The sequence below is a fragment of the Chamaea fasciata genome, unplaced genomic scaffold, assembly GCF_029207755.1.
Source record: "Chamaea fasciata isolate MVZ Bird 193981 ecotype frontalis unplaced genomic scaffold, bChaFas1.0.hap1 SCAF_7, whole genome shotgun sequence".
NCBI lineage: Eukaryota > Metazoa > Chordata > Aves > Passeriformes > Sylviidae > Chamaea > Chamaea fasciata.
The window spans coordinates 42,723,333-42,749,793 of NW_027094092.1; the positions used below are offsets into that span (position 1 = coordinate 42,723,333).

A 26,461-nucleotide genomic window follows, 5' to 3' on the forward strand; every position below is an offset into this window, starting at 1 on the left:
ATTATAATGCTTGTTTTGGATTTGCTGCTGAAATAAACTTAGCCAAATTAAACACCATGTTTTCAATTTCAGTAAACTTTTATTTACCAAACTGAACTAAAAATGAAAACAAAAACTAGATGTATTTTTTAAATAGTGATCATTAAAAAGCATACTAAAACAACAGTACTTGAACAGCCATCTTCAGAGAGCAGTTTTTGACCTATGGAAGTCAATGGGCAATTCAGTATCATTTGTAATATAAAGCACTATTTGCATTTATTCTCTCTCCGTATTATCTATTTCAGATAACCCTCTTTCAGGTCACACAAGGGCATACCTATTTATACTATGTAAAAAGGCGTAATTACATAGGTACTTTGTACAAAAATAACTGGAAAAGTCTTCATTCTAAAGAAAAAAATGGTCTTAAACCAATTTTTCTGAATGTTATACATCCACAGCGAAGGTCAAATGTGGTTCAACTGCAGTTCATCTGACTGTACTACAGATGCCCTTACCTCCAAAAGGATTAGATTTTGGCATAATCCCATTACTGTTAAAGAGTGCTGAAATCTGCTCTGAAAACAAGGGACAAGTCTTTAACAGAGTATTTTACTAACAGAAGTCTGCATTAGAAAAAACAATACACACTCAAAAGCTGATGCAGTTTAAGACAAGTTGTAAGGAATAATGTACAGTTTAAAATAAATGGGGATATACTGAAAGCTATGGCCCCAAGATACTAATCCTCTCATATCTCTACAATGACAATAAATAAGCCATAAAAATCAGTTAAGAAAATAATGCATTCTTAAATAGACTTGATTTTGGGGAAAAAAAAAAAATCCTTGAAATACTTTGCTTAGCCACAGCAGGGAGAGCACAACTAACATTCAGTTGTAACACTCATCTTTCCTCACAGGAAAGAAATGTAGCTTTTTTTGTGTTTTAACTTAAATTCGCTACTAATTTGTCAGCATTCTGCTTTGCCTCCTCTTTAGTCAGGGTCCTTTTCAAAACCCTTTGGCCAAATCAACAGGCCATTTTTCTGACCTGTTTGTTTCTTATGTGGTGTGCAAGCCTCAACAGCAATGATCTCTTCTGGAAAAACACAGGGTTTTTTAATAATCAATAGTTATTTATCCAGAATCAACTCCCTTTCACGTAAGGCAAATTTTATGGAAAAAGCAGTATCGTATTTTTTTAGATTTAATTCCTTAAGTGTTGAGGGCTGGAGAGCAAAGAGGAGCATTGGGGGGTGGAGGGGGGGGGCATCCTTGAATACTAGGGAAAAAAACAAAACACACCACTCCTCGTGAGTCTTGCTTTGCTATACACTGACACCACTGTAGACAAAAAATTACTTCAAAATCATCATATTCCAAAATACAATCCCCCACAAAGGCAGAATAGCCTACACTTATTTTCTAATTAGAGTTTCAAGTTCAAAATTGAGATTTAAAGATAAATCACAAGTCATGTCTCAAGATACTGCTTTCAGATAGGAACTAAAAAGACGTCACCTGCTTACACTAGAAATCAATTCTGTCAATTAGATTAATTGATGAGGACAAAACCTTATTGATTGGACAGTTATCATCCAAGAACTCTGCATTTTACTTCTCGGTATTTTCTCGCATTTTCACACACAACACAGGATTAATACCAGGATGTCACACAGAATCAGTGGGGCTGGAAGGGACCTCTGGAAAGCATCCAGTCCAAGGCCCTGCCAGGAAGTGTCACCTGGAGCAGGTGACAGAGGAACCCATCCAGGTGGGTTCTGAATGTCTCCAGATAGGAAGACTCCGCAACCCCCCCTAGGCAGCCTGTGCCAGTGCTCTGCCACACTCATTGCAGAGAAGTTCTTCCTCATGTTGAGGTGGAATTTCTTGTGTTTGGCCAGTTCTCCTTTTCCTGTTGCTGGGCATCACTGGAAAAAGTCTGGCACCATACCCTTGACACTCATGTCTAAGATACTTATATGCAGTAATGAGATCCCCTCTCAGTCTTCTCCAGACTAAACATGCCCAAGCTCTCAGTCTCTCCTAAGACAGATGCTCCAATCCCATGGCCATCTTTGTGGCCCTTTGCTGGACCTTCTCCAGTAGCTCTGTGTCGTTCTTGTACTGGGGAGCCCAGAACTGGACATGGCACTCCAGATGTTGCCCCACCAGGGCTGAGTAGAAGGGGAGGATCACTTCCCTCAACCCACAGACCACTGCTCCCAATGCATCTCAGGATACCACTGGCCTTAATACAAAGTTGTTAAGCCAATCCTACCTCAACCCCTAGGCCTTAAGTTACCACAGGGAGAAATCCTTAAACAAATACGCAAGTCTGGCCTCACAATTAAACTGTGAATTTTTATAACATTGTGATGGTATTAAATGTAAAGTCTGCTCGGCAAACTGAACAAGTGACAGTGAAATTACCTGCATGTGATGAAAATCAATTAAAAATCTTCAACATTATTATGCATTAGTAATAAGCCTCATATGTGAAACAAATGCACATGCAAGATAGTAAATGAAGTGGAAAACATTTTTAAATAACATCTTTAATTAAAGTTTTTGCAAAGGCAAAATATTAAACTTAAAATAGGTCTTAGTACATCAAAATACTAAGTTCTCTAATCGTATTCCAAGCATGGCCTTTGAAACATAATATCCTGTATATCACAGAGGAGCAACCTTGATCTGCAATTGTACAGAATGAATTTTACAAACATAATAAATATATTTACCCCCTTACACATAACAGTATATGTACAACAGCAGTTGACAATAGTAGCTCAGAACAGCAAAAAAGGATAGTCCCCCACTCCATAATCTATTGGTACCCTATGCACTCTGGAACATGTCTCATTGGATGACTGTACATATAGTTAACCCAAGGTAGTTTTTCCTGTTTAAAAAAGCTCCTTTTGTTCCACAACATCTAATCCACCAAATAATAATTAAAAAACACACTGCATGAACTGCCTGAAAAAAGTAGACGACATGGAAACCAATGTACTGGTTTTTACACATTTCCCAACCAATCACAGCAATGGGAAAACGAGACTTTAAATGCCAGACACCAATACAGAACAATATGCAAGTTTCTTCATCTTGTATAGTCACTAATCTCAAAGTCTGAGAAGAACTCTTAATATCAGATGGGGGTGCATGGGTGGTGTAGGATGGCACACAGTAAACCCTACGGTGCTGTGTAAGGCAGCCCAGTATCAGTCCAGTGTGCGTTGCCCTAAAACCACTGTTCATTTCCTGGACGTCTTATTGCATTCTATTAGGAAGCTTTTGCTTTGGGGGAAACTCTGGGGGGCTTTATTGTTTTTAAAGGAGCTTTTACAAACTGAAGAGATTAAATCAATACAAACTTTAGTTAACAAGGTCTCTTAACTCCTTCACTGAAATTAAGAAATTTTACTCTGGTAGTGTTATGTGGTGACATAATTACTGCTAACTGTCAAGAGGTGAAATTATTTTTACAGACTCAATGAAGTTTACTTTACCACTCCTAATTGTGCAGCAAAAACATAAGAAAATATTTATTAAAAAAAAAAATGGTTACATGACACAACATGTTTTTTACTCTCTTCTAGAAACTGTGCTTCAGAATCACATATCAATCCTGGAAATAAACTCGGACCACAACTGTCACTTTAAATAGTGTTGAGGAAACTGAGTGATGTTTAAATGCAAGTTGTGAGTACAATGCAGGAACAAAGAGTATGAAATCTCAAAGAAATCTTGTTGCTAACCAGCAACTGAGGGGGAATAAAAACATTTTATTTAAATAGTCCAATAAAGTTCCTTACATGACTAAACTATTATCTCCTTAGAAGAAAACATTTCATTTTGTTTTCCACGTAGATGGTTTTAAATGATTGCACACACTAAAACCCAACAGAATTAGCACAAAAAAGTTGCTTTTCTGATTGAAGCACTGCAGGAAATTTACTCTCTCAGGAATCATTGTCATACTGGCAAAACAGGTATTCTGCAAACTGAAAAGGCACAAGACTCAATTTTGCCCAGTTGCTCTACAAGTTTCCATCAGCCATCATGGTTATAATTCTGAAGTTATCTTCCCCATTTTTTTTCCATCATAAAAAAGGTGCTCCATTATCTGTGCAAATTTTAACATAAGCCCTCTTGAAACCATTAATTGTTTCCATAATACTGAACTATTTAAATTGGAAAAAAAAGCACGCTATTTCTAATGGGGGAAAAAATCACTTATGAACATGGGAATCCCTTGCCCTCTGAAAGGAATGGTTTCTTTTGAACCAAATGAAATGGTCTGTTTAGTTATATAGTTAAAACCATGATTAAAAATTCAAGTATAATAATAAAATTAAGCAAACTACATTCTTACAGCAAGCTGCTACAATAAAATGAAATTAAAACATGCTTTTTGACTTAAAAAAAGGAACACTTGATGTAGCAATAAGAGCACAGTTTGGTATGTGCATTGTTTGACTGGCTTTCCCAAAACTTCACAGATATTTGTATTTGAAGACAAAACCTATCTGAAAAGCATACCATACAATTAGCTTGCAAGAGGCTGTGCAAGTACAGAAAGCTTCTAACATCCTTCAGAACACACTAAGCTTAATTACCTTTAAAGCTCAGCTACCCCTTAAAAATAAATAGAGAGGCTATGCAGCTTCTAGTATATGTATGTGGGTGAGAAATATCACTAAGTTGTATGAAAATGAAGTGTTGAATAAGTAAACTGGGTTCCAGTAGTATAAAGAGTAATCTATAGCTAAAGGGATGTTTTTTCCTTTTATTGGTTGGTTGTGCAGCATTATGGGAATTTTCCTGAAGTCCACTACTTAAGACTTACTGGTAACAGACATGGAAAAGGTGAGGGAAGGAATTAATTGGTATAGTATTGATTTCCTTGCAGCTGTACATAGAAGTGTCGACAGCGGTAAAAAAATAAAATATCTGTGTTGTTCAAAAGAAAGCAAACACCAATCAGTTTAAGATACCTTGAAAGCCCCAAGCTAAAAATGCTGTCTAAATGATGATTCCATTACTGAAGAAACAATTAGAAAAATCATGAATTAACTTACCATAAACTTATGAATGTAGACAGCTTTCTAACAACCATATGGCTCTAGACATCGCCTACAGGCAGTTTTAGTCATTATCAATGAGAGCGCAGGTGTACAAAATCACAGCAATGAAAGCTTCTTTACAATTTGTTGTGATTTTTCTACATACTAGTGAGACTATAAATGCACTTGGAGGCAAATGAATCAGAGAATGAAAATTAGAGCAGTTGTTACATACTGCCAAAATACACATGTGACTCTGTTAAATAATGTTTAAGATGTCTCAGTCTCAAGCAAAAAATTAAGTCAGAAATCATGTCTGCTTCTCATGGTCTTATCTAATTTAGTAAAAATTATCTTTGTTGCGTCCTTTTTTCATCATCTTTTCAAGCACCCAATAAAATGCAGAATTTTTTGAAATGGTGAGCCACATGAACATTCCTTCCTCAACAGTTTCTGAAGTATAATGCCCATTCCCTCTCCTCGTTCAAAAGTAACTGCATTTCCAAAAGCAGGGTTTGCAAGAATGACACGATGCACAAAGAAAAGTTAAACTTCTGAGGTGAGAAAGGGAAGGAGGGGGGAATAACTTTGTTGCTTTTCATAAACTGAACACAAAAAACCCCCCCAAACAAACAAACAATAAAAAAGGCAAGTGAAAAAGTGACTACACAAGGTTTAGTGCATCTGACTGCTTGATTTGCTGTTACCAAGACAGCCTAAAGATCCTCTAACAAAATTAATGTTCTCAAAAGCTGTGCAGCTCTCTTCATAAAATTACATGCCATCTGGAAACTTTAGAGAGATTAACTGCTGCAGGTAACTTCTGGCTGTACTTTTTAGTAAAGCAGATCTTTGATTAAAAGTTGCAGCCAGGCTGTTAGAATTTTTATGTGACTTTCTGTATTAAAAATTTTAGTCATTCCTGTGGCCTGTTGAATTATTTGTGGGTGTCTGGACTACATACATAGTAAGCAGGTAAAGGAATGCATCTATTATGGCATACCTAGATATTGGATTCAAAAGATATCTAAACTCTTTTAAAAAATCAAGGGAAACATATTTGTTTCAATTCAGTGATGCTGAACCACCACAAAACAGCAAGAATATAATTAACAAGTTAAGCAATCTGACTTTCGTAGGGGATGAGGTGCTTCGAATTTGATAAATGCAGCCCTAGATAAAACCTATCACATGAAATTAAAACAATTTTGAAATATAAATCATCATTTTTCCATTTTTAACTGCTAGGAACAACAACCTGTTTATGAGGAACTGCATTGAAAACAACAAATAGATATAATAATTAATGACCATATCAGAATTAAAAATATTTTCCTTATACAAGTTATTTAAAATTTAACACCTTAATTCTTACCCTTCTGTACAAAGCTTGCACGCAGTTTCTGTAAGATTCTGACCATCCTCACTACCAAAAGGAAGTGTTCAAAGCAAAGATTTGTACATACAATAAGCATTTTCAGATTAATAATCTATCAAAGGGAATAGTTCCTTCAATCAGTGGAAGAAGTATTTTAAAATCTTAAATCAAGGGCAGGGGGGGACAAAGCCTTACATGCTAAATACCAGCTGAAGGTACCTGTATGTAGAATTGATAATTAAGGTATTCTAACACACAAAACCAGCTCCCAGACAATGCTATAGCTGCTACAGTCCATGGCTTGCTCATCTGAAGTAGTGTCTTTGTTGCCACATTTTACCTTTGTTCCAATACTTTTGTTTATCTCTGATGTGCAGATACACATTTTGATTGGAGTATACATCCAAGTCTCAACCTTTCCTGCTTTTGTTTTGTTTTCTTCCTTTCACAGGAAGTTCTTTTGTCTTTTAAAACTTCACCATTCTGCGTCCCCAATGGCTTTGGAAAATACATAATCTCTTCCATTAAGATTCATGATGCCATCTTTGAGATGAAATTTCCATTTGTTTTTACTTCTGTGAATCTAAAAACAGGGCAAAAACATGAAGCTATTACTCTGCATCAGAAATAGGTAATAATGTTTAAGTAAAATATAAGGGCAAGAAAAATATAAATAACTATTAAATGTACAGTACTAAATGATTAAAAATACTGAATGCCACATCCAGTCTTTCCTTAAACTCCTCCAGGGACAATGAGTCAACCTCCTCCCTGGGCAACCCATTCCAATGTTTAACAACCCTTTCTGTGAAGACAGTCCTCCAGATGTCCAGCCTATATGTTAAAACTAAAGAAAATTGAACAAAATTCAGTCTAAATGTAGAGGAGTAAACTTCGGAAAAATTAAAATAAAAAACAATAAAACCCTCCTCCACAACCTGTAAGCACAGAGCAGTGCATACTTGCAGTCTATCAAAAACTGCATCTGAAAGAGCAGAAGATTACCAGATGACCAGATACTCAAAGAAAGCAAAGACTTTTCAGAAAAATGAAATGCTGTCCAAAAGGAAAGTTTATGGTAAACTTTTGCACATGCAACAAAGACACAATTCTAGACCAAAGATGGTCTAGAAAACGTTAAAATCTTACGTAAGTCATAAAAACAGGAAACCCAACTGCAATATTTCAATTTTTATCAAGCACAGGAAGTCTCACCACCTACCATTAGTTCTGTAAAAACAGTAACACAGCACCAAAACTGCTATGACCATATCACTCTACTAATTATTCCTAGTACTGATTGATCCGTTCTCACTTTAAGCTGAAAAAAAGACAGTCAGCAGCAAAAGTCAGTCAGCAAGTAAATGAACAAAGAAAGGTCTGGCTTATACACGCTTCTTGCCCTACTGAATAGCATTCCACAAAAATCCCTCATCAGAAGCATCTGAGCTGCCACGAGGTTAGAAGGAAGGTCCTCAGATGAATAACTGAATAAAGATGAGAAAACACAGCTAAGAACAGTTTTTACAGCAAAAGGAGTTCATTCCAGAGAAATTTGTGCTGGTTGGAGTCTACACAGTTTAAGAGCTCACTAAGGAGCTGAAAAAAGACAAAATGTACCGATGATACAAAAAAAACAGTTACTGAAGAGCTGCAGAACAATGTTACTGCCCTAACTCATTGTGTAAGAAAACAAGGGTGGCATTCAATGCGTAGAAAGATGCTAACAACGGGAAAAAATCAATTTCAATTTACACAGATAATACAAGTGGTGGATTTGAACAATTACAAGTCAGGAATGAGATTCCAATGGGAATGGGTTCTAAGACTTTCCCATGAGAATATAATCTCTGTGTCCAGTGGGGCCAAAAGCACACACAACCTACTGCAGAACACTGCTAGACCAGCAAATAAATTCAAGTGTTACCTGTGTTCCTCCCCAAGCCTCATCTACCCATACCAGTAAAATACGGAAAAATCAAACGGATCTGGAGCAAGAAAGTAAAAGCAATCAAATGTTCGAACAGCTGTACAAATAACAAAGTGTAGCTCTGATTTCAAAGATATAACTAAGGAGGGTTATGGTGGTCTGCAATATCAAACAGCACTAAAAAAGCAAAAAAGAGAAGACTCTTTAGAACTAGAAAGTATCATATGAAACTAATGGTTTAAAAATGAGGTGATCCTCCACACATCGCACAATACATTTATGAAACTTCCTGTCATGAGGCAACATTTTCAAGGATTCAGAAATAATCAAATCAATTTCTAACAAGTAGAGGAAAAAATACTCTGTTAGCCATTTGAGAAGAAGGCACTTTCTCTTCCTCAAGAGACAGCTCACAGAAAGATGACAAAAAGCACTACCATGAGCATTGCTACCTCTCTGCTCTTGTCTCAGCTCCAGAAGCACCCACCATCAGCTGATGCAGGACACTGAGCAAGAGGGAACTGCTCAAATCTAAGCTGATCCTATGTATTTTACAGGGAAACTGAATAATGATCTCTTGAAAAGAGATGAAGTCCTTTCAGAGTATGTGGCACTGGAAGTTAATGATGGACACTGTTCTCTACCAAGTTCCCATTCCTAACTTTTAGGAGGATGAGGATTTCAGAGTAGCTCCTGTTGCTCAGTTCCAGCAGCTCCCAATAAGCTTTTCAGAGGTCCCTCACTATTCCTTACAAATTGCCTCAAAACAGTTTTGGATTACAGTCTAGAGGAGACAGATGGCTGGGATATAGGTCTTACATTCTGTGTTGAATCTCATGGCAAGTCTAAGCAGAGTCTGGGCAGAACTGAAGACTTGCTAACACAGCCATTCTTTGCAACGTAGGAGCTTTTATTCAACAAGCTTACAGCATTTTTTCTGCTTTAAAAAGGAGCCCTATTCATTGTAGTCCAATTAATCAAGGACAGGAAAAGAAAAAAATCCACACCAAATAATCTGTATACTACCTCAGCCAAAAGGTTCTGATATCGTCTAGACACATTTAAAAGGATAGATGAATCCTGGACTAAATTCTTGCAAGACAGTTCAGCAGAATTTAAAGCTAAACAAGCACAAGCATTCCACACTGCCATTTCATATAGCACAATGCATAGCACAGAAAGAGCATTCTCCTCTGGTAACTATCCTATCATCCAGAAAAAACACTTTTAGTGATCAAGAAACAGTTTTCCACAAGTCTAAATCCTGATGACTACTTTTCCTGTTTTTAGCCACAATAAATGTACAAACTTAACAGCAGTTCATCTCTCCTGGTCCCAGAAGACTGCCCTTTTATTAAAGGGCACTAAAGAACACTACGAAGAAAAATAAAATGCAGCCAAATTTTTCTAAGCTTTACACATTACCAAGTTTAGTACAAACATAGTAAACAAAGCTGTTTTAAAAACAACAGGTAATTCTTACATTTCCATTCACGTTATAGTCTGTACAGATTTACCTGTACTTAACAGTAACAAAGATACTACTTAAAAATTTTAACTCGATAGGAAGAACTGAGAAAGTAAAACTCTCTGCCTGTTTTCTGTATATATTTACCTTATCATACTGGCACACAACAACATTTTCTGTATCAAACAGTTCTTGTCCCTCCTCATCACTCACATCATCTTCACTGTTCAGAGGCTCCTGGAAGAAACACAGGCAAAAAGTTATGACGGTTGGCAAGATTAGAGCTGTTACTTTGATTATTAACATGAGGCTACAGTGCTGTCTATGAACTACAGGACTCAAAATGCAGTTAAGGTGGGCAGCATTAGGTTTTCCAACAGACTGCTGATGCTTCCTACCCTCCATCCTGAGAAGATACCCTTATGAATGTTAGTCTGGAACTTCTGTGTCCAGGCCAGATTCTGAGCACTGCAGCCTTTTGTCACCACAACTATTCCATTCTTGCTCCTACACTGTAAATGTTCATACAAAGGTATGAAGGTTTTCTTTTTAGTGAACCATCTAAGCAGAGGAAAGCACCGAATGTGAATATATCACATAAGGAGTGATGTGCCCATAAAAATAAAACTCCATGGCTTATTCACATTTAACACACCAAAACTGAAAACAAACCTCAACGTACACGCTCTTATGTGAGTAATAAACACTTCAACAGCTAAAACAACCACCAATAAACAAATATACTTCCAAATATATAAGCTAAATGGAGGAGATGCTAGTGAGAGAAGAAGGTGTACTAGAGGCCCTGATTCCATTCAAAGTAATGCTATGTTTAGCTGAGTTCAAAATCTTAAAGGAAGCGATCCACTCAAAGTAGCTGCTGAGGAGCAAAGGAAGCAAAAAATAGATTTCTGACATGCTGATAATGAAATCTTGGTACATTAAAAATTCCCTTCAGAATGCTAGCATTAAGGTCAAGGAACACTTAATATTTAAGAATAATGACTTATACTTAATAAGGCAACTATTTTAACATTCAAATTGACATCAGTGCTGAATGATACAATGGGAAAGTGATGTGAACCCAAACTGTAATTTGTAACAGAAAAATAGTGTTAAGACACTACTGTAAATGTAAATAGTCAGATTTTCTGTAGTACAAGTTTTACCTGCATATCTTGCATGGGTGATACAGACTGTGACATGCTGTTCATACTGGCATTTAAAATGCAATCTAAAATAATTGGAAAGGCTGTAGGCTGAAAGGAAGTTTGGAAGAAATCTGGCAGTTCAAAACGCATTTTAGGGACAACCAAGCTTCCTGTCTGAGACTAAACACCAGTACTTTTAACTTAGTAGTATTTCCCCACCCTCTACCCATTTTATACATTTTTATACCCATTTTATACAGTTTCTTATTCTTGTGGGGCTTTTTGATGCAACAACCAACAACTCAGTAAGAACTGCTGGCTGAAGTCCAAAACCAGGCCAACTCAAAACTCTAAAATAAGCACATACTATTAAGAATGCAACAACTCACTCCTGTTCCTGTCTCCTTATTTCATTAAATCAAGGCAAAATGTATTTCTAGAAAATGCTTTATAATCAAATTTGAGTTCTCAAGCTTGCTCCTGTGTAACAGAAAGCACTGGAATAGCCAATGAGATACAGGTAGACCACACCTGTTGGTGCCATCACTGAAGCAAATACGGCTCTCTCTTTTTTGTCAATCTTAATCCCCTGCTTTTGTACGCACTTGGTCCCAAGGGGAGTTGACTATTTCTGTTTGCTTATGAAGGTTACACTGTTTCATGACTGACCTCTCTGAAACATCAAAAATACTCCTATTGAAGAGTTTTAAATAGGGTTGGCCACAGCTAATTTTTGCTGTGCCCCCAACACTCTCCCCAGCAGCACTGCTTTGCTAATACACACCATTTCCACAACTTCAGTATTGGAACTGAACAACCTGAAGTACAAGGGTAAAAGTTATATTCTCAAAATTACTGAAGTAATTGTATTATTTGATACAGATAGTTTTCTTTAAAATACCAACACAAAAATTGAAACCCAACCATAACATTAAGTTTACCTCTTCAACTTGGCCATCTTCACCCCCATCTTTTTCTTTCTCTTCCTCTTCGTCATCATCATACTCTTCTTCCTCATCATCTTCTTCTTCAGACGATGTGTCCCCTGTTCCATCAACTTGGAGAACAAGTGGTGCTTGTGGTTGTGCCTGTTGTTGCTGTGGCTGCTGCTGACCAGCTGCAGGAATCTGTGCTTGAGCTGGTGTAGGGGCAGCCACTGTTGTAGGTATAACTTGAGTTTTATTTCCTGTAAACAGGATCTGCTGAGGCTGAATAATCACTCCTGTCTGCTGGGAAATCCCTCCAGGGAGAGGAGCCAAAACCTGATGGGATATCATCGTAAGTACTGTGGCTGCTAATGTGAGACTACCATATTACAGACTCTAAGGAAACAATTAAAGCATATCAATCTGACTTGAACTAATTACAGAAGAGTTACAAATATTCCACCTATATCAGGTACATGATTTTAATTTTAATTACATACCTTCTTGCACTACTTGTTCATTTTCTGCATTTTGCATTGCTAAATTTAAGAAAAAATTTTGAATGTCTATCCATTCTAAAACATGCACACTACCACCACACTTGAGTTCCAACTAAATCACTGGAATGTTTTAATTCAAGTAAAGGATTACTTTAAAAAATCTTCTTTATAAAAAAAAATTAAACCCTTTACAAATTGTTAGCCATGCTTAAACGGCAGAACTGTGACACTGACAATGTGACTATGCTAAATTCAACCCTAACACAGTGTAGACACACAGTTGACCTTGTAGATGAACACCAATCTTTCTAAAACATACATTCACTACTAAAATAACCAAAGAGTGTCAGTTTTAGGTATTTTGCTCTGCGTGTTATGTGACCCAGAACCATTTCAATTAATTTACAAGTATGTAGACTGGGATTATGCACATAATATACCTCATCAGGAGATGCACAAAATAAATTTTAAACTGCAGCCAGGCAGTATCTGGCAAGAATAAAAGTGACATTGAAAACAACATTTCAAGATTGTTCATTAAAAAACCCCAACAAACACAAAAAATAACCAAAAAGCCTCTGCCACACTTGACACAACTTTCTCTTTTTTAATTATACTGTTTCTGAGTTTGTGTTCTAGTTCAACTTGCTCACAAAAATGCAAGCCCCTTTAGTAATTACTATTATGCTTTTTTCTTCCAAGTGTACCTATTAAAAAAAGTTTCCTTTACCTGCTGAATAACAGGTGCTTGTACTCCACCAGGCTGCATTTGGGGTATAACCTGCTGCTGTAGAACCACTGGCTGCTGCGGTTGAATAATATACTGAGCTCCATTTGCAGTCCTAACTACTTGGAGGATCTGGCCTGTAGTAAAATAAGTATCAATTTAATCAATATACAAGTTCACTTTTAAAATAATCTTTGTTTAGAAGCCTGTTTCCTGGAAGTAGGATCACTATCCACTGCTAACACCATGGTATTTCCAGGGTCCTGGGAAATAATGACCTTTCCTCAGAATTTTTCCCTTCAGATTGTCACACTGCAAGAAACTCCTCTGTCCATAACTTTACAGTATTATTTGCAGATTTTTTTTTAAAGAAAAAAAATAAAAATCTGTCCTTTCACTTATTGTCCACCTCTCTTTTCTGTTACCACAATGCCTGTACTTGATTTCCTTTTGTTATCCTACAGCTTTACCCTTTTATACCCTACATCAATTAACAAAATACATCCGAGATGCAAGCACACTGGAAATAGCTTTAAATTCTGAAAAGTAAGAGCTAATGTACACTCCAACAGTAGTTTTCCACATTTCTTATCAGAAGGGTAGAGTAAGAAGAGAGAAGAAATTAAATTAGATAATCCTGCGCTTTATACATTTCCCTCAGATGGATTTCCTGTTCTCCCTTCACAGCAAAATGCAAAGACCTGTTTACTGAAATAGCTAAATGTACCTGAAAGAAGGGACTTCCCCAGCCCTAGTTTAAGAAATTACTATAGATGTTTGAAACAAAAAAAAAGTAACGTAACAAATGAAGGCTGCAGATTATTCTGTGCCATAACAAACACAGATCCGCTTCCTTAAAACTGGGAAGATTTTGATTTTTAGAACAGCTGCACATTAAAATTTTGCTTCAACTATATATCATTAAACTTAACAAGAGGGTTAAGTCCCACACGATTCCAAGCATAGGTAAACTACTTCAGCAAAAGTAGCTACTAGATCTAGAAAATGAGATTTCTCAGGCCTTTCTTTACTTCCTGTGCAGTACAGATCTATAATCAAGTTTATAAAATCGACATAACACGAAAGTACACGAAATATCAGATCTGCTGCTCATCAAAGTAACATTTATTTATATTCTAAATGTATGGTGTAACAGTATTTAGAAACGGAAATAAAGATGAAATAAAATTAGCATTTCTAGCAAAGTTAGAAAATCCACTTTGCATGCTTAGTAGGTACAAAAAACCTTAGGACATTACTCTTCTGAAGTCACAGAAACAGTGATCCTACTTTTATACCCAGCCAGTACCTGACCTTGGATCATGCATCACAAAGCTCAGAAATATACAAAGGGGAAAGACGGCAACACCAATCCTTGTGTGTCTAGAACTTCTCCAACTGGGGAAAACTTACACAGATTCTAACCTACAACACCATTGGGGCAGAACCACAAGGTTCATAAGAAAGCTAGTGAGCAAAAAGTGCAGGAATCAAGTAAAAGGACTACACTACCTTGTTAGGGTGGATTCCCAGATCCTGCTTTTCAGCAGTAAATACAAGAAGTAAGGCCCAGAATGCTTCCCTCTTATACCCCCTTAAAACTATAGTTTGTTCTCAATATTAAGAGAGTTACCTGAATTTGTAAGTATCTGCTGAACTGGAGTAACACCAGCAGGGAGAGCCAAAGTAGCTGCAGTGGCTGCAGCACTCTGAAATACAAGAAAAGCTGTTTAACCACAAATGTAATACTGACAGTGTTCCATCTCACAACATGCTGCCTGAACATACCTAACTTTTTACTGCTGTTTACAGTGTTTGCACACAAGTTCCTGCAGCTACTGAAATGCAGGCATTTCAACTGTACATTGTATTACATATAAAAATTATCTTGTTTTCCTTAATAGTAAGAAGACTGAAGCAAAATCACTAAATATCACACTCTAATGCAACTTCATGTGATTTCTTAGTTTTAAGCATGTGCTGACTAATAGAAATTTGTATTTACCATTTAATCAAAACAATTTACATAATGACAGTGTAAGCCTGTATGAACTTCTCCTTCTCTTACCATGCCTGATGCATTCATATGTGGTATCAGCTTGGAATCTGGCACAATAACCTGCTGCTGAGGTGCTAAAAACAAAAAAATAGCATTTAATGAAAAATACACAATCTGCCCAAATAACATCCAAGCCAGAGTAACTTAAAAAGACTATCACCCAAATGTCAGCTGAGCTTCATCACAAAAACAGTATGTCCAAGTCTACAGAACAAACAAGTTGCCACTGCTATTATCAGTAACAGTAAACTTGAAACTGACACAGCAGTTTGAATTAATCAATCATTGACAAACTATTCTCTATCCAATCCTTAAAACAAATGACACTTAAGAATATTAGGAATAAGAGTTTCTGGAAAAGAGGGGTAGGAAGCCTCACAACCTGTACAGAGATCTGAGGGCATCTCCAACTTTCAGGGAAACAAGGATGGCAAAAGATTAAGGAAATCTCATGAATTTGTGCCAGGACCACGGAAAGGACAGCAGAAATCCCCATGTCAATCATCCTCCCTGGGACTGCACCAGGTCATGTGAGGAACTACTATACCATCTCCAACACGGAACAAGGAAGTCAAGTAATCCATAAAACTGTATCTCTGTGATGGAAGTGCTCTGATATCCTAATTTCATTTAGTCTCCATGCTGTCATTTAATCGTAAGCCACAACACTGGGCAACAATAAATCAGCTTTAAGCGTGTTACCATGGGAAGGATCTTGCCTACCATGGGAGCACAGGGAACAGCCTCCATGTTCCAGCGCAGGGAAGGCGGAGCCGCGGCTGCTCCACCAAGGGGCCGCCAGAGGGCGCGGTGAGCAGCCGCCCCCGCGGAGGCCCCGAGCCTCTGCAGACGCCGTGTTTATTTGAGAGGCTTTCATCTCGAAATTAATTTTATCCCAACACACAAAACTCATTTATGTCTAGCCAAAATAAAAAGTACTATAAGAAGAAAACAAGCAACCAACGCCCATCTTTCCCTGCCTGTCAAAAAAGTAGCCCAAACAAGCCACATTAAAAAAAAAAAAAAAAAACAACCAAAAAGACACCATGGAAAACTAGTCACATTAGTTCTATACTGTGTTGAATATATGGTGTGGTGGTTGGGTTTTGACTGGGTTTGGGGGGAGACAGTGAAGGGTATCAACTTGTATCTATCTTTTGTGCCTATGACAACATAGATTCTCTGATCCATGAAATCTGACAAGTAGACTGAAGTCTGTGACTACCACAGATAAATATTTTAAGTCACAAATTTAATACACTGAAAACTCAAGCCTTTAATAGGTGGAAGATATGTTTACTCAGCATATATGGAGTAAAATCCAGTAGTAGTTATCTTGGTTTTCAAATTAAATTATAACTGATGGAAAAAAATCCATTAAATTATTAATGAATACATAAGACAGTTATCACAAGAAACAATACTGTTATGCCTAGCTAAAATATACTTTGTACATCCACATCTACACAGTGAGCAATCTTTTAAGACTAAAAAAATACCTACATAGACTATTATACAAGTATTTTTTGTGCCCTAGCATTGAGTTATGCTAACCAATAATGGCTTTTTGAAATAATTTGCTCCTAATGACATTACTATCTTGTGACTAAACTGTCAACTGCCTATGTATATTGGCTGGTTTGAACTTAGAGCTGCTAATGGAATTTTGGAAGTTGTGTATTCTGAAAGCATGTTATAGAACCAAGAGAAGAATTCAGCTTTTTCAAAATCTCCTAAAGAACATGACTTAAATACCAAAACACTTTTCATCAGGACAACTTTCTTGACCCACTGAACAGAGGCCAAGTAGAAAGGCAGAAAATTAAGCATCCTGCCCTTCATTTAGAATATGCTAAGGAGCTGGACTAACTTCAGAGTGTTTTGCCGGAGTGTTTAGAGATCAAGTCTGACCTTGCTGAGATGCTGGAATAAGGACCTGCTGTGGCTGAGACTGCTGCTGCACAGTCTGCTGGGGCTGAGGTGTGTGATGGTGGTGGTGATGATGCTGCTGTTGCTGCTGCTGCTGTTGTTGTTGTTGCACCTGCAATAAAAGCTGCTGCTCTTCTGAATGGAAGCCATCTACAGCCTTAGACTGCATCAGCTTGTTCTCCCACAGCTAGTTTGGAAAAGGAAAGAAAAATATCTGTAACTTTTACTCTACAGGATTTGTAACAATATAATGACAATACTCCAAAACTGAGTTTCACTGTCTATTTTGTGCAAAAAGCCCAAAAAGCCTTCAGGCAGCTATAGACAAAAGGTAACTCCACAGAGTTAAGAAAAGGAATTAAGTACCCCTTGTCAGACCAAGATTAAACTTTAACATTCTTTCTTTCTTTCTTCCAAGCATGGAAAATTCACAACCACCTTAATAGAAGAATGAACTGAGATAAACTGGTAACTTTAAATAAGACTTCAAGTTTTCCATTTCCCTATATTCTTTCTTTCTTATCTCTTTAATCATAAAAATAATTCATTATTACAGCTTTCCTCAAGCCATTTCTTCTTGGAACTCCTCAAAGTTCCTTTAAGACTACTGCATCCTACAACAGAAGCTAACAGTATACCCAAGATAATGCCACTCTACAATCATTTACACAGTTTTCTACCACAATATCAAATTCAGCTCCTCCAGCCCCACGGTTCTTTACAACAGCTGACATGTCTCCAAAGGACAGACACAGATGCAAAAAAGCAGCTCTCGTACAAAGAGCAACACAAGTATTCTGTAATGCATTGAAGTCTACAAGACTACAGGCACCCAAGACTCATGACTTCAAAATCTGCTTAGGGCTCCCTTCCTCTTCAATACTTCCATTTTTCTTCTTGTCCCTTTCCTCATTAATTTTTTCTGACATCATTTGGAGAACACATCTCTGACACAAATACCAAAGCATTTTTTAATAGCACTCGCTGTCTTTCCACCAAGACAGGTCATGGGAAAGGTCTTCACCTGTTTTTGTCTAGTCAAATTCAAAATTTGTTTCCCACTCCATCCATTTTTTAATACTTCAAAAATATTGTAAATGTCGGACACCATGCCCACAGAAGAAGATGAGACAAAAAGTCACGTGCTTTCCCAGTTTTCTTTCTTTTTGCTGTGTTGTTTTGCCTTTGTTCCCCCCTGCTTTTTCCCTTCCCCTTTGAAGGGCTTTTTTTACTCCTGAAGAATTTGAAGAAAGCCATAGGAGACCCACTAGAGTTCTGGTTACTTTGGACCCTTGGTTCAAACCCACTCCGTGTAAAACAATTCTGAATCCCAGCTTCAGGCAAGTGTGATGCATACAGTGTGATTTATTACATACCAACCCCCCAAATGACAATACTTTTGCAAAGGACAAACCATACATGCAAAAATCTGACAGTGTATCCAACAACACAACTCTTCTTCAGAAAGACAAAACCATCAAGCAGTGCAGGCATTTTTTTTTTCCTGCAGAGAAACACTAAGAACTGTCTGTCTGTAAATTAAACATATTTTTCCCCTTTTTAGAGATGCAGTGTTTTGGGGATCAAAGTAACACTGCATTCAGAAGGCTGCAATCAGATTAGGGAAAATAACAGGGTGAGCAGATCTCTCTATGCAACAGTGCAATTCAAATGATATGGGGTTACAGATATGAAGACTACCATGCTTAATTAACTAAAAATTAGTATTTCTACTGTGAACAACTTTAGCCAGATTTGGAAACTAACTGCTGTACTGGTCTATTAAAAAACTTTAAGTTCAACTTACTGTTTTGAGTTCCATGAGAACTTGTTCATCCACTCCTTCATCCAGAAAAACTTCTCTGACATCATTAATGACATCTTCAATTACAGACCTGTACAATTTAGGCTTTAAAAAAAACCAGTAACTAGTCAGCACTGTTTTGAAAAAAAAAAAAAAAATAAAAATAAAAAATCTGTCACTTTAACATTAAAGTAAGATTTTCCCCCAGAAAAAAACTGCATTTCAGAATATACCATGTTTCCAAGTGATTGAAATATCCAGGAAGGAAGAACAGCTGAAACAAGGTGAAAAGGGAAGGGACGGCTCACGATATCCTGTGACATAACTACAGCACAAGAGCTACCAAGCCATGAAGAGTACAATTTAAAACAGAGAAAAGGAGATTGGTTTCCATTCAGTAAATTTGTTTTCTGCTTGCAAATGTAGATCCTAAACACGTAAAAATGCTTGAATGTGTGCAAAGTGCATTAAAGAATGTACAAAGTTCTAGAGTATATATTAAAGACAGGAAAAGAAACTTCTTAGTGCTTACTAGTTCAACAGGCACCAAGTAGGGCTCAGAATGATCTTGAGCTGAAAAATGTTGAAAGCTCAAAAAACTGGAAGGAATCACGTGAATGTCTGTTCTTCCTTATATATTTGTTTTCAGAAATGCCTTAAGACAGGATATTAAGCTAGACAGACTTCTGCTTTCAATCACCACTTATGCTTTTACATTTCAAATTTTTCACAGGGAAATACTAAGAATATGTTATTATTACACTGCTTTCACACCTAAACTAGCAAAGAAAGTGAATTGTCAGTTCACTTTAGGTTCCCCAAAGAGGTTCTGGAGGCTCCATTCCTGCAGACACTCAAAACCCATTTGGACATCAAACTGGGCTCTAGTTTGCCCTGCTTGTGCAAGGAGGTTGCAAGAAGACCTCTCGAGGTCCCTTCCAACATCAACCATTTTGTGAATTTTAAAATCAAGGTACAATTTAAAATAGAGAATGTAAACACTTAACATTATCAATTAAAGCACAAAATTTATTTTGTGAGAACCACATGAGAACTGTACTATGCACAGGCTGTACCATTTAAACAGTACAGCTAGGACCTCTCTTTCTATGTGTGAACCTCAATGGGATTTTGGCTAGGCTTAAATATCTGTGCTATCTAATTGCAAGGCAGCACTACAAGCTGTAAATTACGGTTGATCAGTCCTGCAGCCTGTGAACCACATATACTTCCCTGCCCAAGGCTGCTCCTTGGGCTGCAAGTACATCAATTTTCAACTATCAGAAAGTACCACAACTCTCTCTAAACTGCCATTCTCCTCCTCAGCCCCACTGCCTAACTGCCTTACACAATAACTCCCGAACGATGCCACACACATCGGATATGTTGTATATATGCAAAACAACCATCCTGTACCGGTGCAGTGGGTTTGGCACTCCAGGAAGGCTGTGGCTCCAACACACACACAGGAAATCCGCACCAAACACAAGCAGATAGTCCAGAGACGTGAGAGTGACACAAATTTACTTATTGATTGAAGCACTTACTTCATGCACAGACATTTTCTTAATGCATTCCAAAAGTGTTGAATTTGTTGCAGACATGCTAAAAATTGTATTTCACATGTTATGGATTTTTTATGCCTAAATTATGGAATAATGTAGGGAGACTAGCAGCCCATGATTTACTAATCCAGGGAAAATCTGAGTGGTCAATAAGCAAAAAAAAAAAAAAAAAAAAAACCAACCAAAAAAACCCCAAAACAAAACACAACAGCAACAAAAACCCAAAAAACAAACAAATAACAACAAAAAACACCAAAATAACCCCAACACAAAAATAAAACAAAACAAAACAAAAAACCCACCCCAAAAAACCAACAAAAAATCAAACCTGAATATCTTTTCTTTTAGATGGCTGGGGGAGGGGGGGAAGGAATATAAAACTTAAGAAAATGCAAGATTACAAGGGAATAAAAGAACGTATTTGAAACCTGGAAATAAGGGGTCTGATGGCTCTTTAGTTCAACCCCTGCCCCAGCTGTTCCCCCCCAAAAAGAAAAAAGCGCAAAAAATAACCAAATAAACAAAAAAAACCCGGACAAAACCCAACATACCACTGTTATTGACCACATTTTAGCTTTAAAACATGCTGCTGCAAATCACTTAGCTGAAGTGTTACCATTCATCCTTTTGTTACTTGTCTTTAAAAAAAAAAACAAAACCAAAAAGAAAAAAACCCAAAACACCAAAACCGCTAAAAATCCAAGTAACAGAGTAAGTTTGCCATGCTTGACCATTACATTTACAGCACCTATGTCCACAACTTTTCCAAAAGAAATAAAACGTACCACAGTGCATGCTCTCTTATCCAGGTTTGAAATACTTCATTAACTGAGCTTATAAACATTGAAACAGACTTTCAAAGCCAGACCTCTCTTGAGTGCTAGTATTTTAAATCTGTGTAGTAACTCAGAAATACCAAGCATCGATAACAGGATTATTTTTCCACTTAATTCATAACAGATGCAAAAAGACATTCTACTCAATAACATTAAGTCCTATTATTTCTATAATTAAACAAATTGCATGAAGCTTAAACAATTCAACTAGCACGGAAATACTACTTAACCTATTCCATAGACTGTTTCTTATTACATTAAAAGCATCTGTTCCTTAATGCCAAAACCACATTCTGCAAATAAACATGCTTAACCTCAAGCATGTAAGTTACTTTATTTAAGTCAGGAGAACTACCTGTATGCCTGAAATTACAATCAAAGTTCCTGCAGGATGGAGGGTGAATTTTCTCCTTTAATTCTCCTCTCCCTGCATTACCAATTAGGTCTACTTTTCTAATAAAACAGATTTTACACAAACAGCCTCTAATAATTTCCACCAGAAGCTACTTCCTCCTATCTCCACAGTCAAGTATTTTTGTTTATTCACAAAGCTAAATCTATAAAGCCCTATAAGAAAGACACCAACATTCAGGAACAACAAACTGACTCCACAGCCCAACAGTCTGCTTGGGAATTTCATTTTTTTTCCCCTAGGTAGATATGAGAAAAAACAAATTCACACAGACACTGGTTTCTAGTGTCCGGCATTATCTTAGCAAGACCTCAGAAAGGCAGGTTAAGAGCATGAATGTTCACTCCACCACTGCTGACAAAGGATCCTTCTGCATCACTTCCAACAGCCCAATCAAGCAGGTAATTCCCCCAGAACAGGACAGTCCTGCAGGGGTGGTGTAAGCTGAGTGCTGGGTGGGTTAACCAGCCCACCAGCAGTCTGTACATGTATGTATCCCCCCTGCATGAGCCTCACAGTGCACTGGATATCAAAATGGGTCAGAATTTTTAGACACTGTTCTAATCACGCAATAATATACATGACACACTCATGGCTCTGTGGTTAGGAGAAAAAGAGAGAACAGAACATTTGCATGCTTATAATGGAACAGTGCCTGTCTGATTTTACCTATCCACATTTATATAATACACAGCAATATCCTGTCCAGTTGAAATTCTCTTTTGTACACTCCTACTGAGCATCCAGCCCAGGTGGAACATCTCCCACACCGGGAGCAGCAATGCCTTTAAGAGACATTCACAGTGAAATTCTGAAGAGTATCACAAAATGCTCTTTTCCAACCCCAAGAGGCATATCCAGTAAAATTACAAAACAGTCTTTTAAGTTCCAGACTTTAAAAAAAAGCACACTGTACTGTTTTCAACACAGACAAAGTGTTAGTTTTATGCATTACTTATATGATGCTGAAGCTGTTTATATAAACCATCTAAGACTCTGGAGGTGAATGACAAAACAATTTGCATACACTGCTTACTCAAAAAATAAACACGGTAATACAATTACTGAATAAATCAAAAGATGGGACAGTAGGTGTGCTTTCCATTAAGTTTCTGCATTCAATCAGAGAAAGCAATGAGAACAAATGGAAACTTTAAAGATTGCTATTAAAAATAATTGTGCTTTCATCTGGTTCATATTAAAGTGTCTCCCTCATAAAGAGTACACTGCTGTAAATGTCAAGCTCTTTTAAGAGCAAAATACTCAAATCACTCTTCAATAAACACTATTCCGAGCACTTACTACAGATTAAAGACAACAATTAAAATTCCTGATTTATTAGATACAACCACAAACACATAGGAGAGATTTGGAATCTACTATTTCCCCCTCCAGGAACATAAGGGAATGATTATATTTTACTTTCTCTGTGCATCTTGAAAAGAAAACTCTTGAGTATGGTGTGACAAAGCTACACAGACGCTCCAAATCCAGGAGCAACCAGCAAGCTATTTTAAGAAATGCCACATGCCTTTGGGGGCTTACACTTCCTACATTTCTTCCGCTTCAAGGGTACAAAAACTGCAATCCTCTGTAATTATTATCATAACACTTGGGATTTCAGCAACTTGGGTTTCCAATAACCACTACGTTATGGAGAGACAGACCACAGCATGCTTTGTACATTTGACAACGGTTTGCTCCTGGTTGTTTCTGCAGCTCTCCCTGAAACATTGCTAACCTTCCTCCCAGGCATGCAGTCAGAGCCGTAAGCTGGCGACGTGGAGCCAGCAGAGCACACTGTAAAGGTAACTACTTCTAGTCAAAATTACAAAGATGTGCATTAAAAAATTAACATATATAATCTACATTGTAAGCATTACAATTTGAGCTTTTTTATGTTGTTGTGGACTTTCACAAGTCAGTTATCCTCAACACCTGTAAAATCTTATATATATATATATATATATATATATATAGCTGTTAACATTTAATGTTTGTCCTTTATTACAGAGAACAGATTTCTAGCAATTCAGATTTGATCAGATGCTGATGTGATGCCACTGACACATTAGGCTCCAGGTCCAGCTTCCTAAAGTCACGTGGTTACAGCATTGCAAAATGTTCCTACTCACCCTTGGCAACCCTTGGGTAAGCAACATATTTCTTGCTACTGAATGAGACCAAATTTGACAAAATTGTAAGATTTTATTACTTAGTTGAAAATTAACCTAAAGCATACCTATCTGAAGCAGGCACATTTTAAACTCGACTTTTACTATTCCAAACCTTTCAAAAGAACTTCCAGTACAGAGGTACAGTGAAAAAAACCCCAAGTCTTAGTAAATTGTTGAGTCAAAAATATTTACAAGTCCCATGGAGATTATTCAACATATGTTTTTTTTGCTATTCAGTACTACCTCGGTCAGGAAAGGGAAGCAAAACCTCCAATTTACTACGCAGAAATAAAACCTTTTCTTACAATAAAAACACAAATCAAGAAGTTTATAAACAGGACAACTAAGATTCAAAAGCCATCCAATATGCAACCTGCTGAGTAACTGCCCTCTGTGTAACAGCTGACTACTTCCCTAAAATTTTCTGGTATAAAAGCTGACAAAACACCAAATCAAAGATGTTTCCTTGCAACTGCACAAATCTAACTCACAAGTAGGTCTCTAACATTTCAGGTTAGGAAAAGAAAACTAAGACACTTTGCATTTTCTTTTGTATATTCTGTAGCATACCTAATACTGTAAAGAAAACTAGGCAGTGAAAATTCCAAAACCACTGCTCTTCCTGGACTGCGATAAAATATTTGCACACTTTAGGCACCAGAAACACACATAAATCATTGAGCAGCATCTGCAGGCTCATGACCCATGCATAAAACTGGAATATTAACTTCACTTTTGGGGAGAGAGCTGCAGTCAGACCTTGGCAAAGAGCCATAAAATAAATACCACAACTCTCCTTGATACACTGGGTAAGAACCGTTTAAATACTCCTTTCTTCATGCAGCAGAAAAGCTACTTTGAAGACTTTACAGGAGCACAGGAACGTGGGCGAGCTGTACGCCAAGGACAAAAAACCCCAAACCCTAAACAAACAAAAATCCCCACTGCAAAACCCCAAACCAAACAAGCAAAACAAATTTTAAAAAACTAAAAAAAACCCCAAAAAACCTAAAAAACGAAAAAAGAAAGGAAACGGTAAAACAGATTCAAAAGCAGGAGCAGATGAAAACCGTCTTTGTGCAACGCGTAGAAGCCAAGGAAAGCGCATTTACACGGGCTAGGAGACATCCTCGCCCCCGCAAAGCAGCCCCGCTCCGCAGCCCAGCGGCGACGGGGACGGCGGCGCGAAGGGAAGACAAACCGGTGGGCAAGGCCAGCCGGGATCCGAGGGACAAGCCGCTCGTCTCCCAGCCTCCGCCGCGGACGCATGCACCTCCCAGCCCGCGCTCCGCGGCTCGCTCCCTATTTAAAGGCTGATGTGGTGTTTAAATGGAGAGGCGGTGACGTGGGGCTGGAAAGCACCTTCCCATCCTAGCAGAGTCTATATTAGAGAGCGGCAATAGCGCTATATAAACAGGGCAGCCACAGGGAGGAGGAACACAAGGAGCAGGGAGGCAGAAAGGCAGGGGGAAGCCATGATGGATCTGAGAGCCACAAACAAGGGGGCCGAGCCCGCCGCCGGGACGCCGGGTTTGTCTCCTCCAGCGCTTCGGGGCGGGGGTCGCGGCCGGGGGCGCGTCGGGGAGCGGAGCGGCGGCCGGGGGGGCTCGGTGGCAGCGCAGGTCTGTGTGACTGCTTGTTGCAAACCTCTGTGAGTACAAGTGCAGCAGCGAGCCACCCGCCAAGGTGCAGAAAGCACGAGAAGGGAACGGGGGAGAGGTTTGGGGTTTTTTTTTCTTTTTTTTTTTTCTTTTTTTCATTTTCTCTTTTTAAAATAAATACTGCCTCGCTCGCCAGAGTTGAGGGCTTTCGCTCAGCTTAGCCGGTCCGGCCGGACTGGGAGAAGTGCTTTTCAACCATCGTCTCCTTCTTACAAAGCAACATAAAATGGCTCCAGCGGAGCCCAGGCGGGCTTCCCCGACACCGCAAAACCGAAACCTGGCTCGGGCGCCCCTTCCCCTCCTCTCGGGGCGGGCGTTAGCGCCCGCGCTCTTCCAGCTCTCGCCCCTTCCCCGGGCGCCTCCCGCCGGCGGCGGCGGCGCCCCCCGCCCGACGGCCCTTCCTTCCCTTCCCCGCCGGACCCCCGGCCTCCCCGCGGGGCCGCCCCCGGGCCGCCGCCCCGCGCCCCCACCGCTCCGCTCCCGCCGCCTCTCTCGCCCCGCCGCCGGGCGCCACAAGTTGGCTGCCGCCGCGGGGGCGAGGCTGCCCCGCGCCCCCCGCCGCCCCTGCCCGCCGAGGGGCCGGGACCGCCCGAGGCGGGCGGCGGGAGGGAAGGGAGTGCGGGGGAGGGGGCGGCGGGCCCCGCCGGCCACCTCCGCCCGCGCTGCCCCCGGGGCCCCCCTCGCCCCCCGACCCGGTCCTTACCACGGGGTTTGTGTTAGTCGAGCTCGCCATGTCCCGAGCCCCCCGGGACGCCCCCAACCGCGGGGGGGGGAGTCGCCCCTAAAACAATAAACCTGCCCGGCTGCGTCCCCCCAGCGCCCGCGCGTTCCGCCCCGGCTGACGGGCGGCCCCGCGGCCTGTGCCGGGCTCGCTCGCGGCCC

General features: G+C 39.0%; 1 protein-coding gene across 1 annotated transcript; it reads right to left on the reverse strand.

The window, feature by feature from the left end:
* Positions 1-2,526: 2,526 nt before the first annotated feature.
* On the reverse strand, positions 2,527-26,461 carry GTF2A1 (general transcription factor IIA subunit 1). Its single transcript, XM_066188607.1, has 9 exons — positions 26,283-26,461; positions 18,932-19,033; positions 17,107-17,311; positions 15,205-15,269; positions 14,770-14,845; positions 13,140-13,273; positions 11,925-12,245; positions 9,980-10,069; positions 2,527-7,017 (listed from the first exon to the last, which is right to left on the reverse strand). The coding sequence occupies exons 1-9, from the start codon at positions 26,310-26,312 to the stop codon at positions 6,910-6,912; spliced, it is 1,131 nt and encodes a 376-aa protein (XP_066044704.1). The 5' UTR covers positions 26,313-26,461; the 3' UTR covers positions 2,527-6,909.